Here is a 25,117-nt window from a genome sequence, read left to right on the forward strand (position 1 = left end):
ATGATATGATAAGTTTGATTAATTTAGAGAGGCAAATAATGATATTGTTTATATATTAAGAAGAAACGAAAACTGTGCGGAAGAAACTATGGAATGAAAATAAGAGGATTGAAATGTAAAATGAAAATATGATGTAAAATGACTATGCATAAAGGGAAATGTAAAGAGGGAAACCGGACAACACTTTGTTTATATAAGAAGTTAGAATATGTAATAAAAAAAACCTTTGTTTCAAAAAAAAAAAGTCTGTCCCCCCAGCACTTCTGTTGGTCTGGCAGCTGCTCCTCCTGGAACAAGGGAAGCAGCTATCTCTCCCCCAGGAGTAACTGGCCCCTTCCTTTGGCTTAGGTCAATCAGTCACTCAGAACAGAGCCGGAAGGGACCTTGGAGGTCTTCTAGTCCAGCCCCCTGCTCAAGCAGGAAATCCTAGACCAGTTCAGACAAGGGACTGTCCCGTCTCTTCTGGAAGACCTCCAGTGATGGAGCACCCACAACCTCTGGTGGCCAGCTGTTCCACTGGCTAATTGTCCTCACTGTTAGGAAGTTTCTCCTTAATTTCAGATTACTTCCAGGGTGCTTTGGAAAATAAGGTGATGCCCTCTCATCTTTGCGGCATCCCCTCAAATACTGGAAGACTGCTATCGTGTCACCCCTAATTCTTCCTTTCTCTAGAGTAGCCGTATTCGGATCCTGCATCCGTTTTAGTCCCCAGGCCTTTAATTGTCTCGGTTGCTCTTCTCTGAACTTTGTCCAAAGTCTCAGCATCTTTTTTGGAACGTGGTGACCAAAATTGACTGCAGTAGAGTCCCTGTCCCTGTCCCGGGTTGGCTTCTTTGCCCCCTTGGGGCTTCCTTGCCCATCATCCCTGCTCCAATGGGTTCCTCGCACCCCCAAATAGCCCAGGTCCCAGAGGGAGCCCCCCCCCCCCGTGCTGCCCTCGGGGCAACGGAACCTCCAAAGTGCCCAGATGTCTCCCTTGGCACGTTTGAGCTCCTCATCTGCCCATCCCGTGGCACAAGAGCGGCAGCGGCATCTGCCCTGGATGGCTTTTGATGCGGAGAATAATTAAGACCGTCAGGATGTTACATTTTTAATGCCGGGTGTTTGTTTTCTGTAATCTCCCCAGGGCTCCCATTAGAAAACCTGAGACTGGAGAATCCCCTCCTCTGCCTCCCGCTGCATCTGCATCAGAAATGCAAACAGCATCTGTCAAGCGGCGGTTGGATTTATTGTGGTGACACCACAACTGGGGATCCAGCAAAGGGGGCTTACCCAACCCCCCTGCCAGGGACAAAGCCTCCCTTGCAAAGCTTTGCCAGGCACAACGCCTGACGTTGCCTTCCCTCCATCACTGGAGATCTTTAAAAGAAGAGACCGGACAGCCACTCCAAGGGAAGGGAAGAGGGTCTCCTGCCTGAGCAGGGGGTTGGGCTAGAAGACCTCCAGGGTCCCACTCTGTTATTGTATGTAATGTAATGAGTCCTTGATAGACCCTTGGCCTGATAATGTCTTGGAAACCCATCCCTGATCCCCCTTTTCTGGGCCATGCTGGCAGCTACTGGGAAACAGATCCCGGGTGATGCAATGCACCTGGGCTGGTTGCCACCCACCGTCTCTGTCATGGCACCCCAACTTAGGAGCCCAGCCTGTGGTGGAGAGGGGTCTGGATTCCCAGGAGGGAGGGGCTGCCTCCCAGAGCAGTGGTGGGTTTGTACCGGTTTTACTACCAGTTTGCTCACGCACACGCTCTCGCTCTCTCTTGCGGGCGCGACACTTCCGCGCATGCACCGAGGTGTCTGGGCCGGAGGACGGGCGGGGACTTCTGCTGCCACCACTTCTGTTGGGCCAAACCGGAAGCAACCCTCTTCTGTCCCAGAGGGCAAAGAGACAGCAAAGCTTAGATAGTTTGTGTTTGAGAAAGAAGGTGAAGGCACCTCCTCCCTAACTGTTCCCAGAGGATATCAATAAGGATGCAAATAGTTGCTTTAGTCTGGCAAGATTCCCTCTGCAGGTGAAGAACCTTAGGGGAAACTACTCTGAAGTCATCCTGTGTCTCATTCTTAGTCCTTGGGGTGGGGGCTGACACAGGCTGGCCCCAGGAAGATTTGCCCTTTGGGGCCTTTTCTTTCACACTGAGGACCTTGTACAGGCACTCCCTGACTTATGACCATTCATTGAGTGATTATTTGAAGTTACAACGGCACTGAAAAACGTTACTCATGACCATTTTCCACACTTGCACAGCATTTCCACAGATAATGTGATCAAAATTTGGCCGCTTGACAACTGGCTCATATTTTTGACGGTTGCTGTTAAGTAATTAAGCTCCCCGTTGGGAGAGCGAGTATGCAGAGAAGTGAAAAGAGAGTGATATGGAATAACACGCACAAACCAGCATACAGAGACACTGAATAGTATAAAAATATAACTGTTTACTATGTAGAAATATAGAAGTATTCAGAGTCCGGTTAACAGTCCAAGTCATACACGGTTCAGTAATTCAGTTATCAATATTCTCAGTTTAACACACAAAATAGCTAACAGTAGCAAACCACAATAACTCACCATACACCAACCAGCTCCTAACAAAACAGAGAGAGATCTAACAGCCATTCTGGCTCCCTCTTATGGCTGCTTGAGGTAACAAACCAATTACATCTCTCTAATATTTAAAGTAACAGTAAAGTAATCATAGCTTATATACATTGCGAAGCCAGGCCTAGGGTTACACCCCTAACAGCTGCAGAGTCATGGAGCCCCAGAGAACGTTTGCCTCAATTGTAGTCGTAAATTGAGGACTATCTTTATGCAGTGCCTGGCTATTTCTTTGATCTTTTAGGGGAGAAAAAGTCCCTGTTGTGCAAATGGTCTTTTAAATTAATTTCTTATTTATTATACTCGGCTCTACTTGACTTTACTTTGAGGACTGAAACCCACTATCACACTCCCTGGGTGTGTTGCAACAACCAATCCACGGGCTTACAGGCGAGTCCTTGACATATGATTACGATTGAGCCCAAAATTTCTGTTGTTAAGCGAGACTGTTGTCGAGTGAGTTTTGCCCCATTTTATGACCTTTCTTCCCTCAGTTGTTAAGTGAATCTAGCTTCCCCATTGGCTTTGCTTGCCAGAAACTCACCAAAGGGGATCACACAACCGTCATAAATATGAATCACTTACCAAGCGTCCTAATTTTGATCACCTGGCCATGGGGTTGCGGCAATGACCGCTAAGTGTGAAAAACGGTCATAAGTTACTTTCTTCCACTGTGGTGGTAAAACAGTCACTAAATGAACGGTTGTAAACTGAGGACCCTCTTTATTTGTGCCCGTTGAAAGTTTCCATTGTGTGCAGCTTCATATGTGGAGCCCATAGACGGAGCATCTTCACTCAGCCGACAGTCAAACAAACGGCCTGTGGACCCATGAAAACAGACTCATTCACTGTCCAGGGCCAGCACGTTGTGCGAACGTCTCTCGGCCGCTGCAACCTTGCTGGGAGCCCCAAAGGTGCTTTTCTCTCTCTCTCTCAAGAGGCAACTGGGCTTTCTTGCTCTTCTTTGAAGACGTTTCACTTCTCATCCAAGAAGCTTCCTCCGCTCTGCTTGGATGGTGGGGAATGGAAGGATTTCTAGTCCTTGCAGGAAGCTGGTCATTTGCCTCCTTTTAGAGGGTCGTTGAGGCCACTTGGAGGTTTGCTTATCTGTGTCCTCAGGGTCACCTGAGTGGTGCAAGTGGGGGTGGAGCCTTCTTGGCTGCAGGATGTTTTCTGCCCTGTGTCTCTTCTCCATAGAAGACAAGCACAGGCTGTTGCACCACTCGGGTGACACTGAGGACACAGAGAAACCTCCAAGTGGCCTCAAGGACCCCCTCAAAGGATGCAAAGGACCAGCTGCCTGCAAGGAGTGTAAATCCTTCCTTTCCCCATCATCCAGTCAGAGCTGAAGAAGCTTCTTGGATGAGAAGCGAAACGTCTTCAAAGGAAAACCAGAGAGTCCAGTTGTCTCTTGAAAAAGCACCTTTGGGACAACCACGACCCGGAGGACGGAGATCTCCGCAGAGTTTGCTCGGAGGCATAACAAGAGAGCAAAGCCGTCTTAAGCGATGCCAGAAACATCCATTAAAAAACCAGGGAGAGATTTATACCTGTTGCCTCCTTCATTAGAGGCCTTGTCACAGGCATTTGATCCGTCCGCTCTCCCTGATTAGAGTGAGTCTCCACTGCCCGTTGCCCATTTTCCCTGCAAGGAGCATTGAACATCACACCAATCGCTTTCCTAAGTGGGAACTGGGGGCTTCCTCCCCAGGCCTAATTGCTCGTTAAGGCTTTTTAATTTCCTGAGCCTCTTTCGGCTCTGACTCTTTGCGCAGCTGCCATGCACAGACCTGCTGTCAACACCCTACTGGCTTCTGCCATTCCAGCTAAGTTCCTCCCTGGACCTCCTCTGCAAGGGGTCACTAAGTGAGTCACATCCCCGGGACAGCGATGGTGTTCTGACCCAGCTCCCCAAATACGACAAATCCTCTGTAGCTGAAGCAATGATTCTTTTATTCAGAGCGCCAGCAGCCCTTGCAAACAGTTTCCCTCTCACCGCCGGCTAACAAGACTGTCCACCAGGGAGATGAATAGTTGCCTGCCACGTCAATTCACCTCCCCTCCATTGCCTTTGATCCCCAGGGCGAGGGTGGGGCTTCGCTAGCAGTGATGACTCTTGCATCCCGAGGACCGGCCCATAGATTTCCACTGCTCTCCTCTCCTCTGCCTTCTGTGCTTCTGCATGTGAGGCACTGGACCCAGCTGTTCCTCTTCTTCCTCATCAACCATCTCCAGACCTGGAGGCTGTTGACTGTCTGGGCTGATGGACGGCCCAGGCTCCACCTCTGTCTCTCTGTCTCTCTCTCTGCCAGCTCCATTCCCTCTTCCCCCTCAGGTTGCCTTGATGCTGCCCCTGACCCCCAGGCCTCCTTCTCCTCCTCTGATTTGGCTGCTGGAGGGGCCGGTGGCCGATAGCTGGGACTTTAGCAGACCCGTGCAGGGAGCTGCAGCCAAGATGCCAATTTAAACTGGAAATGGGGTGCAACTAATGGCTGGTGGAGAGTAGTTGCAGATCAAAAGAATACTCCCCCTTTTTGCCCTCTGGTTGGCAGGTTGTCACATTTTCTTGGGACTCTCTGGGAGGCAGGGAGCTTCCCACGGGAGAATCCAAGGGGGAACCTGGCTGGAAGTGGGTCCTTGATCCCAGCCCCCTCCAGAAGGGTCTCCCCACACCCATTCAGACAAGTGCCCCCCCTGCTCCAGGGAAGGAGGAGGAGATGCCCCCCAGTGCAAGCATGCAGAGATAGGAAGTGTTTCACTGCCAGTTGGCAAAAGGGGCACCGTCTGGGCACATTAGAGCCAATGCTAAGCTTGGCTAGTTTTAATTCTGGTTTGTTTTCTTGTGTGTGGGAATCTAGCCTGTTTGGTTAAGTAAGGGGGAAAATGGGTTCCGTCAATAGCCCAGAGAAGGGTGTTGTGTGAACCCAGCCACTACAAGTGCTCCTTGACTTACGACCGGTCATTTAGGAATTGTGTGAAGTTATGACCAATCCGAAAAAGGAGATTTATGACTCTGATTTGAGGTTCTGACAGTCGGGACCCCCTCTGTGGTGACGTGATTAAACGAGTGCAATCAGTGACCCTGTTTTATGATGATTTTGCTGAAAACCATCATTTACTTTCAGATTTTAGCAAACCCACTTTTCAGCCTAGAGCGAAACACAGGTTGGCTTCATGGCTGCCCCCCAAAAGGCAGCGAAATAAGGCCAGTGGACTGACCCATTTCATGACTGCTGTGACGTGCAACCTTAACAGGCAGGCTCCAGATGTTGAGGACTAGCTGAGAACGGTCTTCGGTGAGTTATTCTTCTCTGAACTTTTCTTTGTTCTCTGTGCATGGTGAGAGGAAAGAGCCGTTTTCTAAGAGCTAGTCTCACATTGATGGAAAAGTAGTTTGCAGATTAAATTGGGGGAGGCAGGAATTGCAGAATTACAGAATAACTGAGTTGGAAGGGAACTTGGAGGTCTTCTAGTCCAACCCCCTGCTCAGGCAAGAAACCCTACCCCATTTCAGACAAGTGGTTATCCAATCTCTTCTTAAAAACCTCCACGGATGGAGTCACCCACAACTTGGTTAATTGTTCTCACCGTTAGAAAGTTTCTCCTTAATTCCAGGTTGCTTCTCTCCTTGATTGGTTTCCATCCATTGACCCTTCTCCTGCCTTCAGATGCTTTGGAGAAGAGGTGGACCCCCCCCCTCTTCTCTCTGGCAGCCCCTCAAATATTGGAAGGCTACCCCAATGAAATCAATGCAGATTCCCATACTTGTTTGCGTGCAGTTTATGCCTGTCTGAACCCTGCTGTGCAGCTTCTCCTTTTCACTGGTTTGTGTAGCTACAGGAAGAAGTAACTAAGTTCTCCTCTTTCCTAATAAATTTTCCCACCAGGACTAACCCACCCCAAGAGGCTTCTCGCTTTTCCCCCGGGGTCTTTGTTAATCAGAACAGAGGATTCTCTCATTTGTCCTGTGAGACAGGATTGGGGAGGGAGGGCAGATCAACAGATTAACAGAGTTGGAAGGGACTCTGTAGGTCATCTAGTCCCACCCCCCACCCAAGCAGGGGATCCTACACCATTTCTGACAAATGGCAGTCCAGTTTCTTCTTGAAAGCTTCCAGGGATGAAGCTCCCACAACTTCCGAAGGCAACTTTTGTTCCATGGGTTGAATGTTCTCACTGTCAGGAAATTCCTCCTTATTTCTAGGTTGAATCTCTCCTTGGTCAGTTTCCGTTCTTGACCCCCCACTCTGGGGCAGCCCTTCAAGTACTGGAAGGCTGCTCTCCTGTCACCCCTGGTCCTTCTCTTCCCTAGACCAGCCATGCCCAGTTCCTGCAACCATCCATGGTATGTTTTAGCCTCCAGTCCCCTCATCATCCTGGCTGCTCTTCTCTGCTCTTTTTCTAGCTTTTTCTAGTGGTGACCAAAACTGGATGCAGGAATCCAAGGGTGGTCTTACTAGGGTTTTATAGAGGGGTGCTAGTACTTCATGTGACTGTGATCTTCTGCCAGAGGCTGGAGCCCTTCCTGCCCCCCCTTCCCTGCTGCTCCTTGAAGGCTTTGTTCATTTCTGAAGCCCCCGTCCCCCCTTCCTTGAGATCCTAGGGTGGGAAGGGGAGGAAATGGGGAGGGGGCTTCCCGCTGCACTTACCTATTGCAAACTCATCGAAGGAGGTGGCAGTGGAGCTGCTGCCCAGGGCGTTGCTGACGGTCAGGGTCACCTTGTACTTCTTGGTGGAGAAGAGGTGGGGGTAGCGGATGTAGCACCTGTTCTTGGGCCCCGTGTCCTTCTCACAGGCGATCTCCTGGGAGTCGTGTCTGGGGGGGGGGGGGAGAGAAAAAGGCAGCAGGGTGGAGGCCAGGGAGAAGCACACAGGCTGAAGAGGGGTGCAGTTGCCATCATCCCCAATTGAATGGATGCCCTCTGTTTGCACCCACTTGCGAGCCCCCCACATCAGGGGGATGGACTAGAAGACCTCCAAGGTCCCTTCCAATTCCGTATTCTATTCTATTCTATTCTCTATTCTTTTCTCTTCTCTGTTTTATTCTATTCTATTTCTATTCTATTTTTTATCCTATCCTATCACATTCCATATTTTCTATTCTATTCTATTCTATTCTATTCTCTATTCTTTTCTCTTCTGTTTTATTCTATTCTATTTCTATTCTATTCCTTATCCTATCCTATCACATTCCATATTTTCTATTCTATTCTATTCTAGTCCATATTTCTATTCCAATTCCAATTCCATTCTATTCCTACTCCTACTCTCATTTAATTCTCTATTCTATTCCATTCCATTCTATTCTTTTCTTTTCTATTTCTATTCCTTATTCTATTCCATTCCATATTTTTATTCCATTCCAATTCCAATTCCATTTTATTCTATTCTATTCCTACTCCTACTCTCATTTAATTCTCTATTCTATTCTATTCTATTCTATTCTATTCTATTCTATTCTATTTCTATTTCTATTCTATTCCTTATCCTATCCTATCCCATTCCATATTTTCCATCCTATCCTATCCTATCCAGTCTAGACCAGTCTTGCTCCTCCCTCCAGCATTGGCATCCGTCTGCTGCCCCGGGGGAAAGGGACGTTATGCCCTTCTGAAATGGGTCTAGGGTATCTGGGGAACCATCTCACCCCAACAGAATTGGCCATCCCACTTGATTGGGCAGAAGGGGCCTCTTGCTGCCCCCCCCTCCCCCGCGGTCAGGAATTTTGGCTAGCGGGGTCCAGGAGAAGAGCCTTCCCTGCTGTGGCCCCCACCCTCTAGAAGACAATGAGGTCTGCCCCTCCCACCCTTTGGGCCTCTGGAAAGGTCTCCAAATCTGGCTCTGCCAACTGGCCTGGGCTCCGGATATGGGTGTCCCCCTCTGGAGGCAGCTCCTGGGCCAGGAAGAAGGTCCCACCTCCTCCACCCCATAGAATCCTGGCTTCTTCTCTTATTTAATCCCTAATATTCACCTAATATTTAATGTTCTGTGCCTCTTTTCCTTTGAGGTTTGTAAGCATTTTTAGGACTTGGTAACTTTCTTTCTTTCTTTCTTTCTTTCTTTCTTTCTTTCTTTCTTTCTTTCTTTCTTTTCTTTTCTTTTCTTTTCTTTTCTTTTCTTTTCTCTCTCTCTCTCTCTCTCTCATCTATCAAGAGGTGGGTTGCTCCCTGTTTGGGCAAACCAATAGTGGTATTTTGCCCTGGGTCGCAGAACCGGCAGTGACCCAGGCTGGCCATGCCCCTGAACTGGTTCCACGGTTGCCGCTTGTTGCCGGCATGTTGTTTGGTAGTGTGTGTGTGTGTGTGTGTGTGTGTGTGCAGTTCACTGTAAATTGTTCTGTGAATGCACGAAAGAACAATTTACATTGAACTACGCACACACGCGCGCAAAGCAAATTAGTAGTAAAACCGGGAGCAACCCACCTCTGCCTCCAACCTAATTCTATTTATTTCCATCCCGTCTTTATTATTTTTACAAATCACTCCAGGCGGCAAGCATGCCCAACACCCCCCCCTCCTTCCTTTCTCCCCCCCAACAACCACCCTGTGAGGTGGGCTGGGCTGAGGGAGGATGATTAGCCTGAAGTCACCCAGTTGGCTGTCATGCTTAAGGCAGGACTAGAACTCATCACCGCCTGGTGATTGGCTCCTGGTCATCCGGCCGGAGGATGGACTTTGTAGTACCAACGACATGGTCTTTGTAGTATTGCCGTACTCGCTAACTAACATAGTTGCTTTTTATTTTAATTTGACTTATTTTTCTCTTTTTTAACTGATGTTAATGGTTCATCAAGCCATTGCCGACTGGCATGTAGAATGGATGGATTGACAGCTAAACTGTAAAGCTAAAAGCTGTTTCTGTTGCCCAGGTCAAGATAGGATGGAAGAATCCTTGTTTTAATGAGATGTCTGGAGTTTGTCTTCTGATGAGAGAAAGCTTCTTAGCGCTAATTGATACCTGGTTTGTCACTCCAAATAACCCTGTGGCTTTTTCTTCCTCATTAACACCTTAAATTTTATGCCCCTGCTCTCGTCAGACTTCATTTAAGTGGACACACGTGCTATGACATGTAGTATGTTTGAGTCCATGCAACTGGCTTCCTACGCAAAGGGGGAGTAGCCTTTGTCCTGCTCAATCAACGTTTCTCTTTTAATTCTCCTTTGATGTGTTAACGATAAAAGAGACTGAAATGATCCCTCTCTCAATGAAAGGAATCCTTTTGCATCAGAACTCTCTGAACACATGGCAATAAAACGACTTTCCTGCCTTGGTCTCTTTCTTTGGAAAACATGTGTGCCCAAGGCAGGAGCCTAGAAGCTACATTTTGGCCCCCAGTATGAAATGGGACCCCTTGGCAGGACCAGGTTTGCCCTCTGGGGTTCTAGGCTCAAGGCCCAGATGGCTGGAGAGGAGACCGGACAGAAGCCCAAAGCACTGGCACCAGGAGCCTCCCTCCCACCGGATGCTGCTCTCTTCCGTCCGTCCGAAGACCCACTTACACGACGGTGATGTTGAAGATGTCGGGGATGTAGGTGGGGCTTGGCAGGTGCCAGCTGCAGTAGAAGCCGATGGGGTAGTTGTTGGACCGGCACATGAGACTGGGCTCCCGGGGGGGTGCTGTGGGGGCAGAAGCAGAGAGAAAGAAAGAGAGAGGGAGAGAGAAAGAGGAACAGAGAGAGAGGAAAAAAAGAGAAAGAGAGAAAGAGAGAGGAAGACAGAAAGAAAGAGAGAAAAAGAGAGAGAGAGAGAGAGGAAGAGAAGGAAAGAGGGGGGGGCGGGGAGGGAGAGAGAATTAGATTTCCAGGCTCTGATGGCTGCAACTGAGAATATTTTCAATTTCTTCTAAGAAGCAATACAACCAACCGACTTGACATTGTGTGTGTGTTTGTGTGTGTGTGTGTCCGTGTCCAATAGAAGAGAATGTTTGTAGCTCAGGGTTGAAGGGTAACAGCCAGAGGTGGGTTGTTCCCGGTTCGGCCCTGTTCAGCCGAACTAGCAGTGGTGGTGGTGGGAGGCTCTGCCACCTGCCCGGACACTTCTGCGCATGCACAGAAGCATTACGGGTGAGCATGAGCTAACCGGTGGTAAACCAGTTAGGCTCCCCCCCCCACTGGTAACAGCCTCCAGGTAGGACAGACAGGCTGAAGACGACCAGGGTGTATCCATTTTTACGTATTTTATTTATTATTGAATTCACGTTCTGCCCATCTCATTTCTAAGTGACTCTGGGTGGCTTACAGCATAAAGAAACATTAAAAGCATCAAATACAATTATGCACCCAATGAAATTACAAGACAAACAGAATAAGTATGTTGATGGTATCCATGACCACCAACTAGCAGTCTTAGTTGCCCGGCTGATGGACCCACTCAACCACAGTTTCAGCTGGGAAACCGTGAGCATCCTAGGCCAAGCTAAACCCAAAATGGGAGGGGGTTCCTGGGCCCCTGGCGCTTCCAGGCAAATCAGCCATCAACAGACACAGAGAAATAAATAGAGACTGCACACCATTCAAAAGAGACCATAAAAAGGGGTAAGAAGCAAACAAAAGGATCAGAATATGTCCTGTCTGGCAGCCAAGATCCAGATAAGCAGGGATTAAGACCAGACAAACAATGAAGCAGAAAACAATAACTCAATCATGCCACTACCAATTCAGACAAACAATCAAACAAACAATAAACAACAGCTTAATCAAGGAACCTCCAAGAAGAAAATAACACTGAGAATGCAAGCCAAAGAAATAGAGAGCAAACTCCCCTCCGTTCTAGCACTGATGGTGTTACCTAGTCAGGTAATGAAACATCATCAACAAAACAAACCAAGCTCACTCCACTTCATCCTTGATGCTCTCTGGGGGCTGACTTAAGTGTTGGGGGCCTTCCATGGGGAAGATGCTATCCCCCCCAAAAAGTTGAGTCTCCAAGCAAGAGGAGGGTGGTGGTTTCTACATTAAGTACATTATTCCACATAATCCAGGTTGCAAGCCACAGCAGGCTGAGCTGACACAGTCAACCACGTGGCCCTAACTAGTTAGGAGAAGGAATGCCCCCCTACCACAGGCTGAACCCCAAACCACCACCAGCAATTACAAGACTAGATCACGAGGTTGAATGGGCATCATGCGACCCTTCCCAGGCCCCTCCCTGACCCCCATGCCCTGCCCTTTTGGATCAAGCTCAGTTGCGCTTATAGGTCCTAGATCACAGAATAATAGAGTTAGAGGGACCTTGGAGGTCTTCTAGTCCAACCCCCGGCTTGAGCAGGAGATCCTGTACCATTTCAGATGAATGATTGTCCAGTCTCTCTTTGAAAGCCTCCAGTGATGGAGCACCCACAACTTCTGAAGGTGACTTCTGTTCCACTGTCAGAAAATTTCTCCTCAGTTCTAGGTTGCTTCTCTTCTTGATTAGTTTCCATCCATCACTTCTTGTCCTGCCTTCAGGTGCTTTGGAGAATAGGTTGACCCCCTCTTCTTTGTGGCAGCCTCTCAAATATTGGAGGACTGCTATCATGACACCCCTAAATCCTTCTTTTCATTAAACTGGGGATCCCCAATTCCAGCAACCGTTCTTCATATGTTTTAGCTTCCAGTCCCTTAATTGTGAAGTGCGAATACCACTTTATAGTAGGCTTTGGTAAGGCCACACTTGGAATGCTGCATTCAGTTTTGGTCACCACTATGTAAAAAAGATGTGGAGACTCTAGAGGGGGCCACCTCCAGCACTCCTCCGCCATCTCCCTTGCCTCTTAGAGCCCCCCCTGCCGCCCCCTGCCTCTAAGCACCCCCTAAGTCATCCCACCGCCCCCAGAGGGTGTACCGCCCACTTTGGGAACCCCTGCTCTAGAAAGAGTGCAGAGAAGAGCAAGAAAGATGATTACGGGACTGGAGGCTAATATGTACGATGAAGGGATGCAGGAACTGGGTATGTCTAGTTGAATGAAAAGAAGGACTAGGGGAGAAAGGAGAGCAGTCTTCCAATATCTCAAGGGCTGTCCCAAAGAAGAGGGAGTCAAGCTATTCTCCAAAGCACCTGAGGGTAGAACAAGAAGCAATGGGTGGAAACTAATCAAGGAGAGAAGCAACTTAGAACTGAGGAGAAATTTCCTAACAATGAGAACAATTAATCAGTGGAACAGAAGTTGCCTTCAGAAGTTGTGAATGCTCTGGAACACTGGAAGTTTTTTGTCTGAAGTGGTGTAGGGTTTCCTGCCAGAGAAGGGGGTTGGACTAGAAGACCTCCAAGGTCCCTTCCAACTCTGCTATTCTATTCTAATTATCTTCTCTGCACTCATTCTAGACTCTCAACATCTTTTTTGTATCGTGGCGACCCAAACTGGATGCAATATTCCAAGTGTGGCCTTCCCAAGGCCTTATAAAGTGGTATCAACACTTCACCTGATCTTGATTCTATTCCTCTGTTGATGCAGCCTAGGATTGTGTTGGGTTTTTTGGCTGCTGCCACACACGGCTGGATCCTATTCAAGTGATTGTCCATGGCAAGGGCTACCTTCAGGGCATGGAGGTGTGCTGCTGGCCTTCTTTACGTCTTGCTACTCTATTATCAAACGAAGTTAATCTTCCCCAAATCTCTGCTTCTCTCCCTTCTTTTCGGTGCAATTATTAGCTTTATATGTTGATCAGTGCAGTGATGGTCTGGCCAGGAAGCACCGAAAGCTAATCCTAATATCATTCTCTGTCACCTTTGCAATCCCCTTAGATGCATAAGTCATCTCTGTCCCCTCTTCCCTACCTTGTAAAGTACCTTAGTTTCTCCTCCGTATTAAATTCGGCTTTATGGGAAGAGAAGCCACTGGGCCATCAGACAGTCTTGGTCTCTTCCTGACTGTAACCCTGACATTTGGCCAAGTGGGTAATAACAAACGGCATTTTAATTTTTAGCGGCCTTCCTGGGTTATTCATCCATCGTGTCACTGAGATGGGAATCCCTGCAAGCGAGCTTGTTCAATTTCCAAGCCATTAACGATTCCATCAATCGCCTGTCAATTCTATGGTCCAAGCTATGCAATTAGTAGACTGATATTAAGAGGGTGATCACCATTTCTGTTTATCTAGCGGACATTGGCCAAGCTTTGCACAGAAGAGAAAAATGCTGCTCCGCTCCAGCCTTCAAACCGGACACAGTCTCTGATCTGGCAAATCATGCCTATCTCAAGCCAATATTTAAAACATAGAACATTAGAGTTGGAAGGGACCTTGGAGGTCTTCTAGTCCAGCCCCCTGCTCAAGCAGGAGACCCTGCCCTAAATGACTGCCCAGTCTCTTCTTAAAAACCTCCAGGGAAGGAGGACCCACAACTTCTGGGGGCAAGCTGTTCCACTGGTTGATTGCTTTTGTCGTTAGGAAATTTCTCCTTAGTTCTAGGTTGCTTCTTTCCTTGATAAGTTTCCATCCATTGCTTCTCTTCTTCTCTTCCGATGTTTTGGAGAATAGTTTGACTCCCTCTTCTTTGGGGCAACCCCTGAGATATTGGAAGGCTGCTATCCTGTCTCCCCTAGTCCTTCTTTCTCTTAAGCTAAACATACCCAGTTCCTGCAACCGTTCTTCATAGGTTTTAGCCTCCAGTCCCCTAATCATCTTTGTTGCTCTTCTCTGCACTCTTTCTAGAGTCTCCACATCTATTTTTAAATTGCAGTGACCAAAACTGAATGCAGGATTCCAAATGTGGTCATATTGGCAGTGGTGGGATTCATTTTTTTTTACTACTGGTTCTGTGGGTGGGCTTGGTGGGCATGGCAGGGGAAGGATACTGCAAAATCCCCATTCCCTCCCAATCAGCTGGGACTTGGGAGACAGAGAATAGATGGGGGAGGGGGGCAGTCGGAGGTGGCATTTACCGGTTTCCCAAACTACTCAAACTTTCTGCTGCCGGTTTGCCAGAACTGGTCCGAACCTGCTGAATGCCCCCTCTGATACGAGGGCTTTGTAAGGTGGCATAGCATAGGTGGCTTTGCAAAGCAGTAAAATGTAGCTGGCTGGGGGATTCTGGGAGTTGAAGTTCACCCATCTTACAATGGCCAAGATTGAGAAACACTGATTTAAGCTAACAAGCTTCAGTATGGGGTGATCTCTTGTAGCTGCCAAGCGTGATTGAGGCAGAGAGGCAGTGAAGGGATATCAGCATCCAGAAATAGCAGGAGACGGAAATCAGAAATCTAAAAAATGCAACTGGCATTCCATAAAACAATAAAAGCCCAGGAGCACATTTTCATGCCGTTTGCAAGAAGGAAGAAAAAAGCAAATCTCATGACACAAGATCCAAGAACAGACGGAAACAGAAGGGTAACGGAGAACGAGAACTAAAAGGAAGCCTCAGTGAGGCCGAATGCCTTTTCTATAGAGGCAGCTGATGAAATTCTCTTTTTTCAGGTTTCCTAACTTTCTTCGGAATGACTTCTGGTGGCTTCTAAATGTCCCCATCCCCACTTCCCAGATGGCACCTGATAAAAAGTGACAGTGTTAGGCTGAGCTTGGCTGAGTTTCTAAAGCTCTGGGTGTAGCTAGGATGGGAGACCACCAAGTGATCCTAGGCTGTTCGGAGCCAACACCGTCTCCGTGGTCATGTGGCTGGCGTGATTAAACACTGAAGGCACATGGAATGCTGTTCCCTTCCCACCAAAGGTGGTTCCTATTTTTCTACTTGCATTTTTACGTGCTTTCAAACTTCTAGGTTGGCAGAAGCTGGGACAAGTAACGGGAGCTCACTCCGTTATGCAGTGCTAGGGATTCGAACCGCTGAACTGCTGACCTTTCTGATCAACAAGCTCTGCATCTTAGCCACTGAGCCTCCACGTCCCTTTGTTGTTATAGAAATGGCTAATATTTATCCAGTAAGTAAAAGTGGAAAGTTGAGGCTGTAACTTTACTGTTGGTTTTCTATTGTGCTGAAAGAAGTTGGGAGTTAATGTTTTTTTCCCTTTCCCTTACACCACAACCCTCTCTTCTCCTTTCTCCCCTTCCCCATTTCCCCACCATCTTAATTTTCACTTGCATTTTACATTATGAGGATTTAAATACATATAAAGTTAGACAGAGCAGCAGCCCAGGGAGGCAGCTGGGCAGAAAATTCCACAGAAGCTCCAGGGCAGGTTTTCCCATGTTCAAAATCCTTAAAAAGACTCCGGGTCCTTTAATTAATTTAAAGCCCCAATGAATGAGTGGATTTCCTTGCAAATTCCCAGAAAATCCATTTTGCATGCGAGGCCTAAGTGCCTCTGGGTTTGAGGAGGAGCTGACAGGAGCTGGCAGGGGAGCTCCAACCCCCCCCACCCCAAATCTGAATCCAGTCAAGGATCAGCCAGTGTGACTCTCTGCAGACTGGAGGGGGTGGTCCTTCCCCTGGAATCCTGAACTGTCATCAGGAAACTGGCTAGAGCTGCTCTGCCCCCCTTTTGGAACATGGCCATAACCAGTTATGGTACTGATTATGTTACCAAATGGGGTCATGAAACGTCTGCAAGAAAACCACCAGGCTCAGAGAGCACCAAGGGCCCCACAGTCCTCCTCCCTTCTAGGACTGATGATGTTACCTAGTTGGGTCATGAAAAATCTGCAAGAAAACCATCAAGTTCAACCCCATAGTTCTCCTCATCTGTATCCATCTATCTATCCATCCTCTATCTATCTATCCATCCATCCATCTCTATGTTTCCATCCATCCATCTATCCATCCATCCATCCATCCATCTATCCATCCATCCATCCATCCATCCATCCATCCATCCATCCATCTCTTTCTATGCATCTATCCATCCTCTATTCATATATCCATCATCTATCTATCTATCTATCTATCTATCTATCTATCTATCTATCTATCTATCTATCCATCCATCCATCCATCCATCCATCCATCTCTATGTATCCATTCATCTCTATGTTTCCATCCATCCATCCATCCATCCATCCATCCATCCATCCATCCATCCATCTCTGTATCTATCCATCCTCTCCATCCATCCATCCGTCATGTCCTGTCCATCTATCTATCCATCCATCCATCCATCCATCCATCCATCCATCCATCCATCCATCCAACCATCCATCTTTATGAATCCAACCATCTCTGTTTCCATCCATCTATCTGTCCTGTCCTGTCCATCCATCCACCCACCCACCCATCCATCTCTATGTATCCATCCATCCATCCTGTCCTGTCCATCCGTCCGTCCATCTGTCCATCCGTCCATCCATCCATCTCTATGTATCCATCAACCCACCCATCCATCCATCCATCTCTATAAAGACATGATAGCATTATTCCAATATCTCAGAGGTTGCCACAAAGAAGAGGGAGTCAAACTATTCTCCAAAGCACCTGAGGACAGAACAAGAAGCAATGGGTGGAAACTAATCAAGGAGAGAAGCAACTTAGAACTGAGGAGAAATTTCCTGACAGTGAGAACAATTAATCAGTGGAACAGCTTGCCTCCAGAAGTTGTGAATGCCCCAACACTGGAAGTCTTTAAGAAGATGTTGGATAGCTATTTGTCTGAAACGGTATAGGGTTTCCTGCCTAGGCAGGGGGTTGGACTAGAAGACCTCCAAGGTCCCTTCCAACTCTACTATTGTATTGTATTCTATGTATCCATCTGTCCATCCTGTCTTTCTGTCCATCCATCCATCCATCTATCCATCTCTATGTATCCATCTTTTCGTCCTGTCCTGTCTGTCCCTCCCTCCATCCATCCATCCATCCATCCATCCATCCATCCATCCATCCATCCATCTCTATGTATCCATCTGTCCATCTTGTCTTTCCATGCATCCATCCATCCATCCATCTCTATGTATCCATCTGTTCATCCTGTCCTGTCTGTCCATCCATCCATCCATCCATCCATCCATCCATCCATCCATCCATCCATCTCTATGTATCTGTCCGTCCTGTCCTGTCTGTCCATCCGTCTGTCCGTCCATCCATCTCTATATATCCATCCTCTCTCTCTCCCCCCCCTCCTGCCCTCTCATCTATTTCCGTTGTCTGTGGCTCCATCCATCTCATCCATCCAAGTCAAGAGGGGCAGCTGAAGTCGGCCTTCACCCCCCCCAGTCCCCCAATCCAAGAAATCCCCCCAGCAGAAAATTAACCCCTCAACCAAGAAACTGCCAAAGACCCATCAGTAAACAGCTCAACCAAAGAATTTCTAAGACTGCCCCACCCACGCAGACAGGCAAGCCACCAGAAAATAAACTGACAGCAAACCCCCCCCCCCATTCCTTACTAGCTCTTGATGATGTTACCTAGCTTGGCTAATAAAACGTCTGCAAGAAAAGAAGCAGGCTCAGAGAGCACCAAGGACCCCTCACTTCAACCCTGAGCTACAAATATTCTCCTTTATTGAGACCAACTCAGCATTTCTCTGAGTGTGCCCCCCCCTCCTTCCTCTCATCCTGCCCCCCCTCCTTCCCTGGCCAATTAAGAGCTTTGCATTAGAAAAGGAAGATCAAATAGCAAAGCCCAATCAATAGAGGAAGGGAGGGGGGGTTAATGCTGCTTTTGGAGGCAGGCCAGTTTTGGGGGGTGGGGTGGGGGAAGAGATGAGTAGCCGGCAGAGATGGAGAAAGGTTTTTTTTGGGGGGGGGGAGGGGGCGTCTGCCTTTTAAGTCAGGATTCCCAGGCATTTTCTTGCCCAGTGGGCCTGGGAAGAGCCCATCTGAAGGCTGGCACTAAAAACTGGGGGCCTCTTGCGTTGCTGCGTTGCTGTGTTGCTGCGTTGCTGCGTTGCTGCGTTGCTGCGTTGCTGCGTTGCTGCGATCTGAAGGCTGGCACTAAAAACTGGGGGCCTCTTGCGTTGCTGCGTTGCTGCGAGCAAGCTTGCAGATAGTCCTCGACTTACAATGGAAGCCCCAAATTTTCACTTCTAATCAAGGCGTTTGTTAAGTGGGAGGCAGGGGGGCAGTTCAGAAGTATGAGATACGAATAAATCAATGCAAAGATAACTCCACTCCATTTTATGAGCTGCTTTTGCTACAGTTGTTAAGCGAGTCACTGCCGTTGTTAAGCGAACCAAGTGGTCGTTAAGCAAACCTGGCTTCCTTCATCTACTTTGCTTGTCGGAAACTGGCTGGGAAGGCTACAAATGGTGACCACATGACCTTGGGATACTTGCGACCGTCATAAGTCCATGCCAGTTGCCAAAAGTCTGAATTTTTATCACATGAATCACGGGGGGGAGGGGTAGGGGGGTAGGGGGAGGGGGGGACCTGCAACGGATGTAAGTGTGAAAAGTGGTCACAAGTCACTTTTTTCAGTGTTGTTGTAACTTCAAGCAGCCACTCAATGAATGACTTTAACCCTGTGTCTGCCGAGGGCATCCTGAGCAGAGGAGAGGTCTCCCGTGGAAGAAGGTGTTTAGGGGGGGGGGGGGGTCACAGCTTGCTCTTTCACTGGACAGGGGTGCAAAATGCCTTGGTAGCATTTTGCACCCCTTGGTAGCACCTCCTTTATCCCCCACTCCCATGGGCAAAAGAGGCTGGCAGGAATAGAGCAGCTGTGCCCAAGAAGAGATATGGACTAGATGACCTACAAGGGGTCAGGCCTGCAGCCATCTTTTCTTTTGGATCTTCGGCCTGCCACACTTTCTATTCTTCTACTATACATTTTCTATGGTGGGAAAATGGAAGGGGGGGATTGTATGGAGTTAGATGCTATGTAGCCATAACAACATTCTTTCCAGAAAGCCAAGGTCATCCTTTGTCTCTGCACCTGACCGGAACTGGATGGGAGGAACTGCCAGCATGGCAGTGGGAGATTGGACCATGGGATGGACTTGTGGGTGTAGGGGGAAGATCTTGAACTTTCAACTGGGTGGGGAAAACCAGGAAGCTTTCAGATTCGGGTTTCCCAGATGGGCCAACGTGGCTCTCTTCATAAACTGGAACTTTGAGGAATCCTTTGCCTCGGACTCTGACTTACTTTTGGATGCTATTTGGAACCCTGACACAAGGTCCCTTCCAACTCTGTAAATCTGTAATCTGCAAATGTCTTGCCCCATCGGTGCCCACCTAGGAAGCTGAAATGAGCCTTCCCTGGGGTCTCTTTCAGGGAGAGGGGGCAGATTCTCTTCAGATTATTGCCCTGAAGCCCCAGCCCTGGAGGAGACCTGGGTGGGATCTTCACACAACATCCTGAACCTATTTTAAATGGTTACTTTTTAAAAAAATATTTCCCTATGGATTTTTGCCATCCAGAGTTATATATATTTAACTCCCACAGCTACATGCATTTCCTAAATCAATGAATCCTAGGTTTTTAATTTTATTTTTCCTTTTGGCCGTTGGCAGAGAATGCCAACTCAGCTTTATTTTTCCTGCTTCGTCAGATGTGCAAACCCAGAAAACGGATTAATTTAGCCAGCCGATTTATCTGCCTCGTGTGAAGGCGGCTCTCCTTATTCCTGAAATAATCCGGAACTGGAAGCAGCCCTTTGCCACGGCTGCCCCCATCCATCAAATATGCACCCCTCCCTCCCTCCCCCACTCCAAGGGCCCCCAGCTGGCCTTCGTTTTGGAAGTGGCCAAAGTCGCTGCTTTTGCAATGGTTTTATGGAGAACAGGTGGCGAAGAGGGGGCGGCTCCATACGGCGCCTGGTAATTGTTTAACGTTGCCTTGATCCTGGATTTATTTCTATAATGTTTATGTGGTTTTATGGTTCTTATGCTCTGCGTTACGTACTGGGGGCTGGGAAGGATCTAAGGCTGAGGGTTTAGGAGGCAGAGGCAGCTTCCATGCAGAGATCAGAGACGAGGCGAGGGGAAAAAGAACAAAAATTGCAAAAAAACGACAACCGGCCAACTTCTCCGAGAAATTTGGCTTTGAGGTGCAGCTTAAGAGGAAGCAGAAGAGAACTTCCTTTGTCTTGGATTTCGACTTGCAACTCCAACGGACACCAGGATGCAGGGAGTCCTCGGTTTACAACAGTTCATTTACTGATCGTTCGAAGTGACGCCACTAAAAAGAAACCTTATGACCACGTTTCCCACTTGGAAAGGGTGTTGCAGGATCCCTGGGCTCACCTGCTTTACATCTGGATGCTCGGCAACTGACTCGCAGTTATGGCGCTTGCAGTGTCTCGGGGTCACGTGAGCCCCTTTGGCGACCTCTGGGCAAGCCAGGTCAATGAGGAAGCCAGGTTGGCATAACAGCCGTGTTACTAACTAAAGAACTGCGGTGACTCCCTTAACAACAGTGTCAAGGAAAGTCGTAAAATGGGGCAAACTCTCCAAATGTCTGATTTTCTCTTTTGTTCCATTTCGTTCTGTTCTAATTTCCATTCCATTCCTAATTCATACTCTACGCTAAACTACTCTCCTCTTAATTCATATTCTATTCTATTCCATTCCATTCCATTCCTAATTCATACTCTACTCTACTCTACTTTATTCCTAATTCATATTCATATTCTATTCTATTCTATTCCATTCCATTCCACTCTACTCTATGCTAACTACTCTACTCCTAATTCATATTCACATTCATGTTCTGTTCTGTTCTATTCCATTCCATTCCATTCCATTCCAAATTCATACTCTATTCTACTCTACTTTATTCCTAATTCATATTCTATTCTATTCTATTCTATTCTATTCCATTCCACTCTACTCTATGCTAACTACTCTACTCCTAATTCATATTCATATTCATGTTCTGTTCTGTTCTATTCCATTCCATTCTATTCTACGCTAAACTACTCTACTCCTAATTCATATTCTATTCCATTCCATTCCTAATTCATACTCCACTCTACTCTACTCTACTCCTAATTCATATTCCATTCCATTCTATTCCCAATTTATATTCTACTCTACCCTACCCTACCCTACTCTATTCCTAATTCATATCCATATCCATATCCTTATTCTTCTATTCTATTCTATTCTATTCTATTCTATTCTATTCTATTCTATTCTATTCTATTCTATTCTATTCCATTCCATTCCATTCCATTCCTAATTCATACTCCACTCCACTCTACTCTACTCCTAATTCATATTCCATTCCATTCTATTCCCAATTTATATTCTACTCTACCCTACCCTACTCCTAATTCATATCCATATCCATATCAATATCCATATCAATATCCATATCGATATCCATATTCTTCTATTCTATTCTATTCTATTCTATTCTATTCTATTCTATTCTATTCTATTCCATTCCTAATTCATACTCTACTCTACTCTCTTCCTAATTCATATTCTATTCTATTCTATTCCATTCCATTCCATTCCTAATTCATACTCTACTCTACTCTACTCTACTCTACTCTACTCTACTCTACTCTACTCTATTATTTCCTCTGCCAAGTCCAGAAGACTCAGGATGGCAGAGAAAGCTGTGTAGCACTCCTTGTTGATGTATTTATTTCAAAAACACTGAATGTCATCCCCCTTCAGAATAAACATTTATTGAGTGGCTAACAAACTAATAAAACAACTCACTCATAAAAACACGGATCTAAAAAGGAGATCAATACATCATAAGGGGAAATGTAAACATCACAAGGATTTTGCCCTGGATGTCTGAAATGGAAAAGGGGATCTTTGCTCTGTGCCCCAAAGACAGGAGATTTGGGGAGCAGGTTCCACCAGTGGGGTCCCCAGATGAGAAGACTCTCATTCAAGGGTCACCTACATCAAGCCATTCCTTGCACAAAGGAGGAAACAGTTACAGTTTTGCACAGCATGAGGCATGTGCAAACTCCCCTTTCTAATGTTCCCATCTGTTTGAGCTTCAAAAAAGGACGGAGAAAATAGATTGCATCTGTAGATTTGTGTGCTTTTTTTTAAAGCTATTGATTACCAATATCTTTCTAAAAAAAAGAAGACCAAAAACCCACAAAGAGCTTCCCTCTCCATCATCTTCTCCGTCTCCATCTCTAGCTACATCAGCATCACTATTTCTATCTCATTCCCATTCCCACTCCCATCCCCATCAACATCTCCATCTCCTTCTGCATCTCCATCTCCTTCTCCATCTCCGTTAACCTCTCCTTTTCCATCTCCATCTGCATCACCTCCGTCACCATCTCCATCTCCTTCTGCATCTCCATCTCCTTCTCCATCATCATCTCAATCTCTGTTAACCTCTCCCTTTCCATCTCCATCTCTCCATCACCATCTCAATCACTGTCTACATCAGCATCATTATTTCCATCTCATCCCCATCTCCATCCCCATTAACATCTCCATCTCCTTCTGCATCTCCATCTCCATCACCTCCATCACCATCTCCTTCTCCATCACCATCTCCATCTCAGATCTCAGATTTTCTCTTTTCAAATAATCTTATTGAATTTTTTTTATAAATCAGGGGTGAAATTCCGCAGTTTCTGGAGAACCAGTAGCGGACATTTTGAGTAGTTTGGAAAACCAGCAAATGCCACCTCTGGCTGACCCCAGAGTGGGGATGGAAATGGAGATTTTGCAGTATCCTTCTCCTGCCATGCGCAACAAGCCATGGCCACAAAACTGGTAGTAAAAAAAAATTGAATTTCACTATTGTAATAAATACAGTATAAACTGATACAAACTAAACAAGAAGGGGAGAAAACATATTCAGAGCATGCAGGAAAAAAGTAGAAAACAGAAATAAAAAGGCAACAAAGTCCATAATAAAGAAATGGGTTCCAAGCTCCAACACACCAAGCACGAGCTAATATAATAGGTTTTCAACCTCTTTTAAAGTTACAAAGCAAAAACAAAAATCTTTGTGTGCAATGCAGAATCAACATCTTTTCAGTCCTGATTCAGCAAAAAAAAAAAAATCTATTAGGAGTTAACAGAAATATCAAAAAAATATTTTATCCCTGGTCAAGTAGGTCAACTTTATATTCCCTCTTTTTGGCTCTGCAATCTTGACCTTTTTGATCATTCCAAAGGCATTGCAGGATTTGATCTCTCACTGCTCCTTGGCATTCAAAAAGAGTCTTCAAATCTTTCACCAGCCTACTTTGTAAATCCCATGGAAAGGCATTAGCCAGGATTTCTCATGGTAGCTCCTCCATGTCCAGATTTATCTCTTGTTTTTCCCACTTGATCAGTTTTTCCCACTTGATCAGTTTCAATGTTGTTGTCTTCCAGGCCTTCACAATCTGTCAGGTCTATATCAGGTAAAAGGAATTTCCCTCATCTTCTAAAAGTTTATCCAAAGTTTGGAAAAGAGGATCACATGACCCCGGGAGATTGCGACCGTCATAAATACAAGCCAGCTGCCAAATGCCTGAATTTTGAACACTTGACCAGAGATGTTGCAAAGCTCATAATTGTGAAAAACGGTCATGTCCCTTTTTCAATGCCGTTGTAACTTTGAATGGTCATTAAATGAACGGTTGCCCATTGAGGGCTGCCTGTATAGATCCGTATTTATTCCTAAAAAACAAAGAAAACCAGCCACAAGGAACAGGGGAAGTGCTGCGAGGGCCGTGTGATAAAGTTGTGGCTTCATTGGGCGCATGCAGAGAAGATCCCATTTCAGTTGGGTAGCAAAGTAATTAAAGCATGAAGGAAAGAAAGAAAGCAACAAAGTGATTTGAGTGTCTCTGGAGCTGCTGCTGCTGGGAGACCCTCGGGTGCCCCCTTGAAAAATGGCAGGGAGGGGGCAGGAATTCTCCTAAGTGCCTCCAGAAGTTGTGAATGCCCCAACACTGGAAGTCTTTAACAAGAGGTTGGATAGCCATCTGTCTGGAACGGTATAGGGTTTCCTGCCTAGGCAGGGGGTTGGACTAGAAGACCTCCAAGGTCCCTTCCAACTCTACTATTGTATTCTATTGTATTAAGTTAATTAATTTGCATAGGAAGGGAAAAGAGCAACTATGGAGAGGCTGCCTTATGGCCACCACGGAGTCTAAATTTTCTGTGGCTGAGCAAGAGAGATGCTAAGTGAAATGCACCCCCTTTTATGACCTCTCTGTTGTTAAGTGAACCATTGCAGTTGTTATGTCAGTAACACAGTTGTTAAGTGAATCTGGCTTCCCTGTTGACTTTGCTCCTCGGAAAGTTGCAAAAGGTCATAAGTGTGAAAAACTTACAGGAACTTACAAAAAACCAGGGGCATTTTCCCCTCCCACCCAGCCCTACTGAAGCCTGCAGAGTGTTTCTGGGAGGGGGGGGGAGGCAAAAACCCTAAAAACAGGATGTGGGGGTGGGGCTTTGGGAGGCAAAAAATGGCTGTATTCGGTCTATAAGACACACCAACATTTCCACACCCTTTTTTTGGGGGGGGGGAAAGGTGTGTCTTATACTCTGAAAAATACAGTATCTATCTATCTATCTATCTATCTATCTATCTATCTATCTATCTATCTATCTATCTATCTATCATCTCCCTCTCTCATATTCTCTTATCATTTCTTTCTTTCTCTCTCTTTCATAGAGATAGATAGATTGATTATCTCTTTCATCTATTTTTTGATCAATGTTCTCATCTTTCATATAGATAGATAGATAGATAGATAGATGATAGATAGATAGATAGATAGATAGATAGATAGATA

General features: G+C 46.5%; 1 protein-coding gene across 4 annotated transcripts in view; it reads right to left on the reverse strand.

Annotated features, from left to right (window-relative positions):
• Window positions 1–25,117, reverse strand: part of CNTFR (ciliary neurotrophic factor receptor) — a 320,677-nt gene that overhangs the window by 23,427 nt on the left and 272,133 nt on the right. For all 4 annotated transcript variants that reach the window (XM_081942084.1, XM_081942086.1, XM_081942087.1 and 1 more), the window contains 2 exons: window positions 10,095–10,212; window positions 7,245–7,411 (listed from right to left, as the gene is read on the reverse strand). In XM_081942084.1, the coding sequence (XP_081798210.1) occupies window positions 7,245–7,411; window positions 10,095–10,212 (285 nt within the window). The remainder of the gene's footprint in view (window positions 1–7,244; window positions 7,412–10,094; window positions 10,213–25,117) is intronic.

The sequence above is a fragment of the Natrix helvetica genome (genome assembly GCF_964273705.1).
Source record: "Natrix helvetica genome assembly, chromosome: 2".
Lineage (NCBI taxonomy): Eukaryota > Metazoa > Chordata > Lepidosauria > Squamata > Natricidae > Natrix > Natrix helvetica.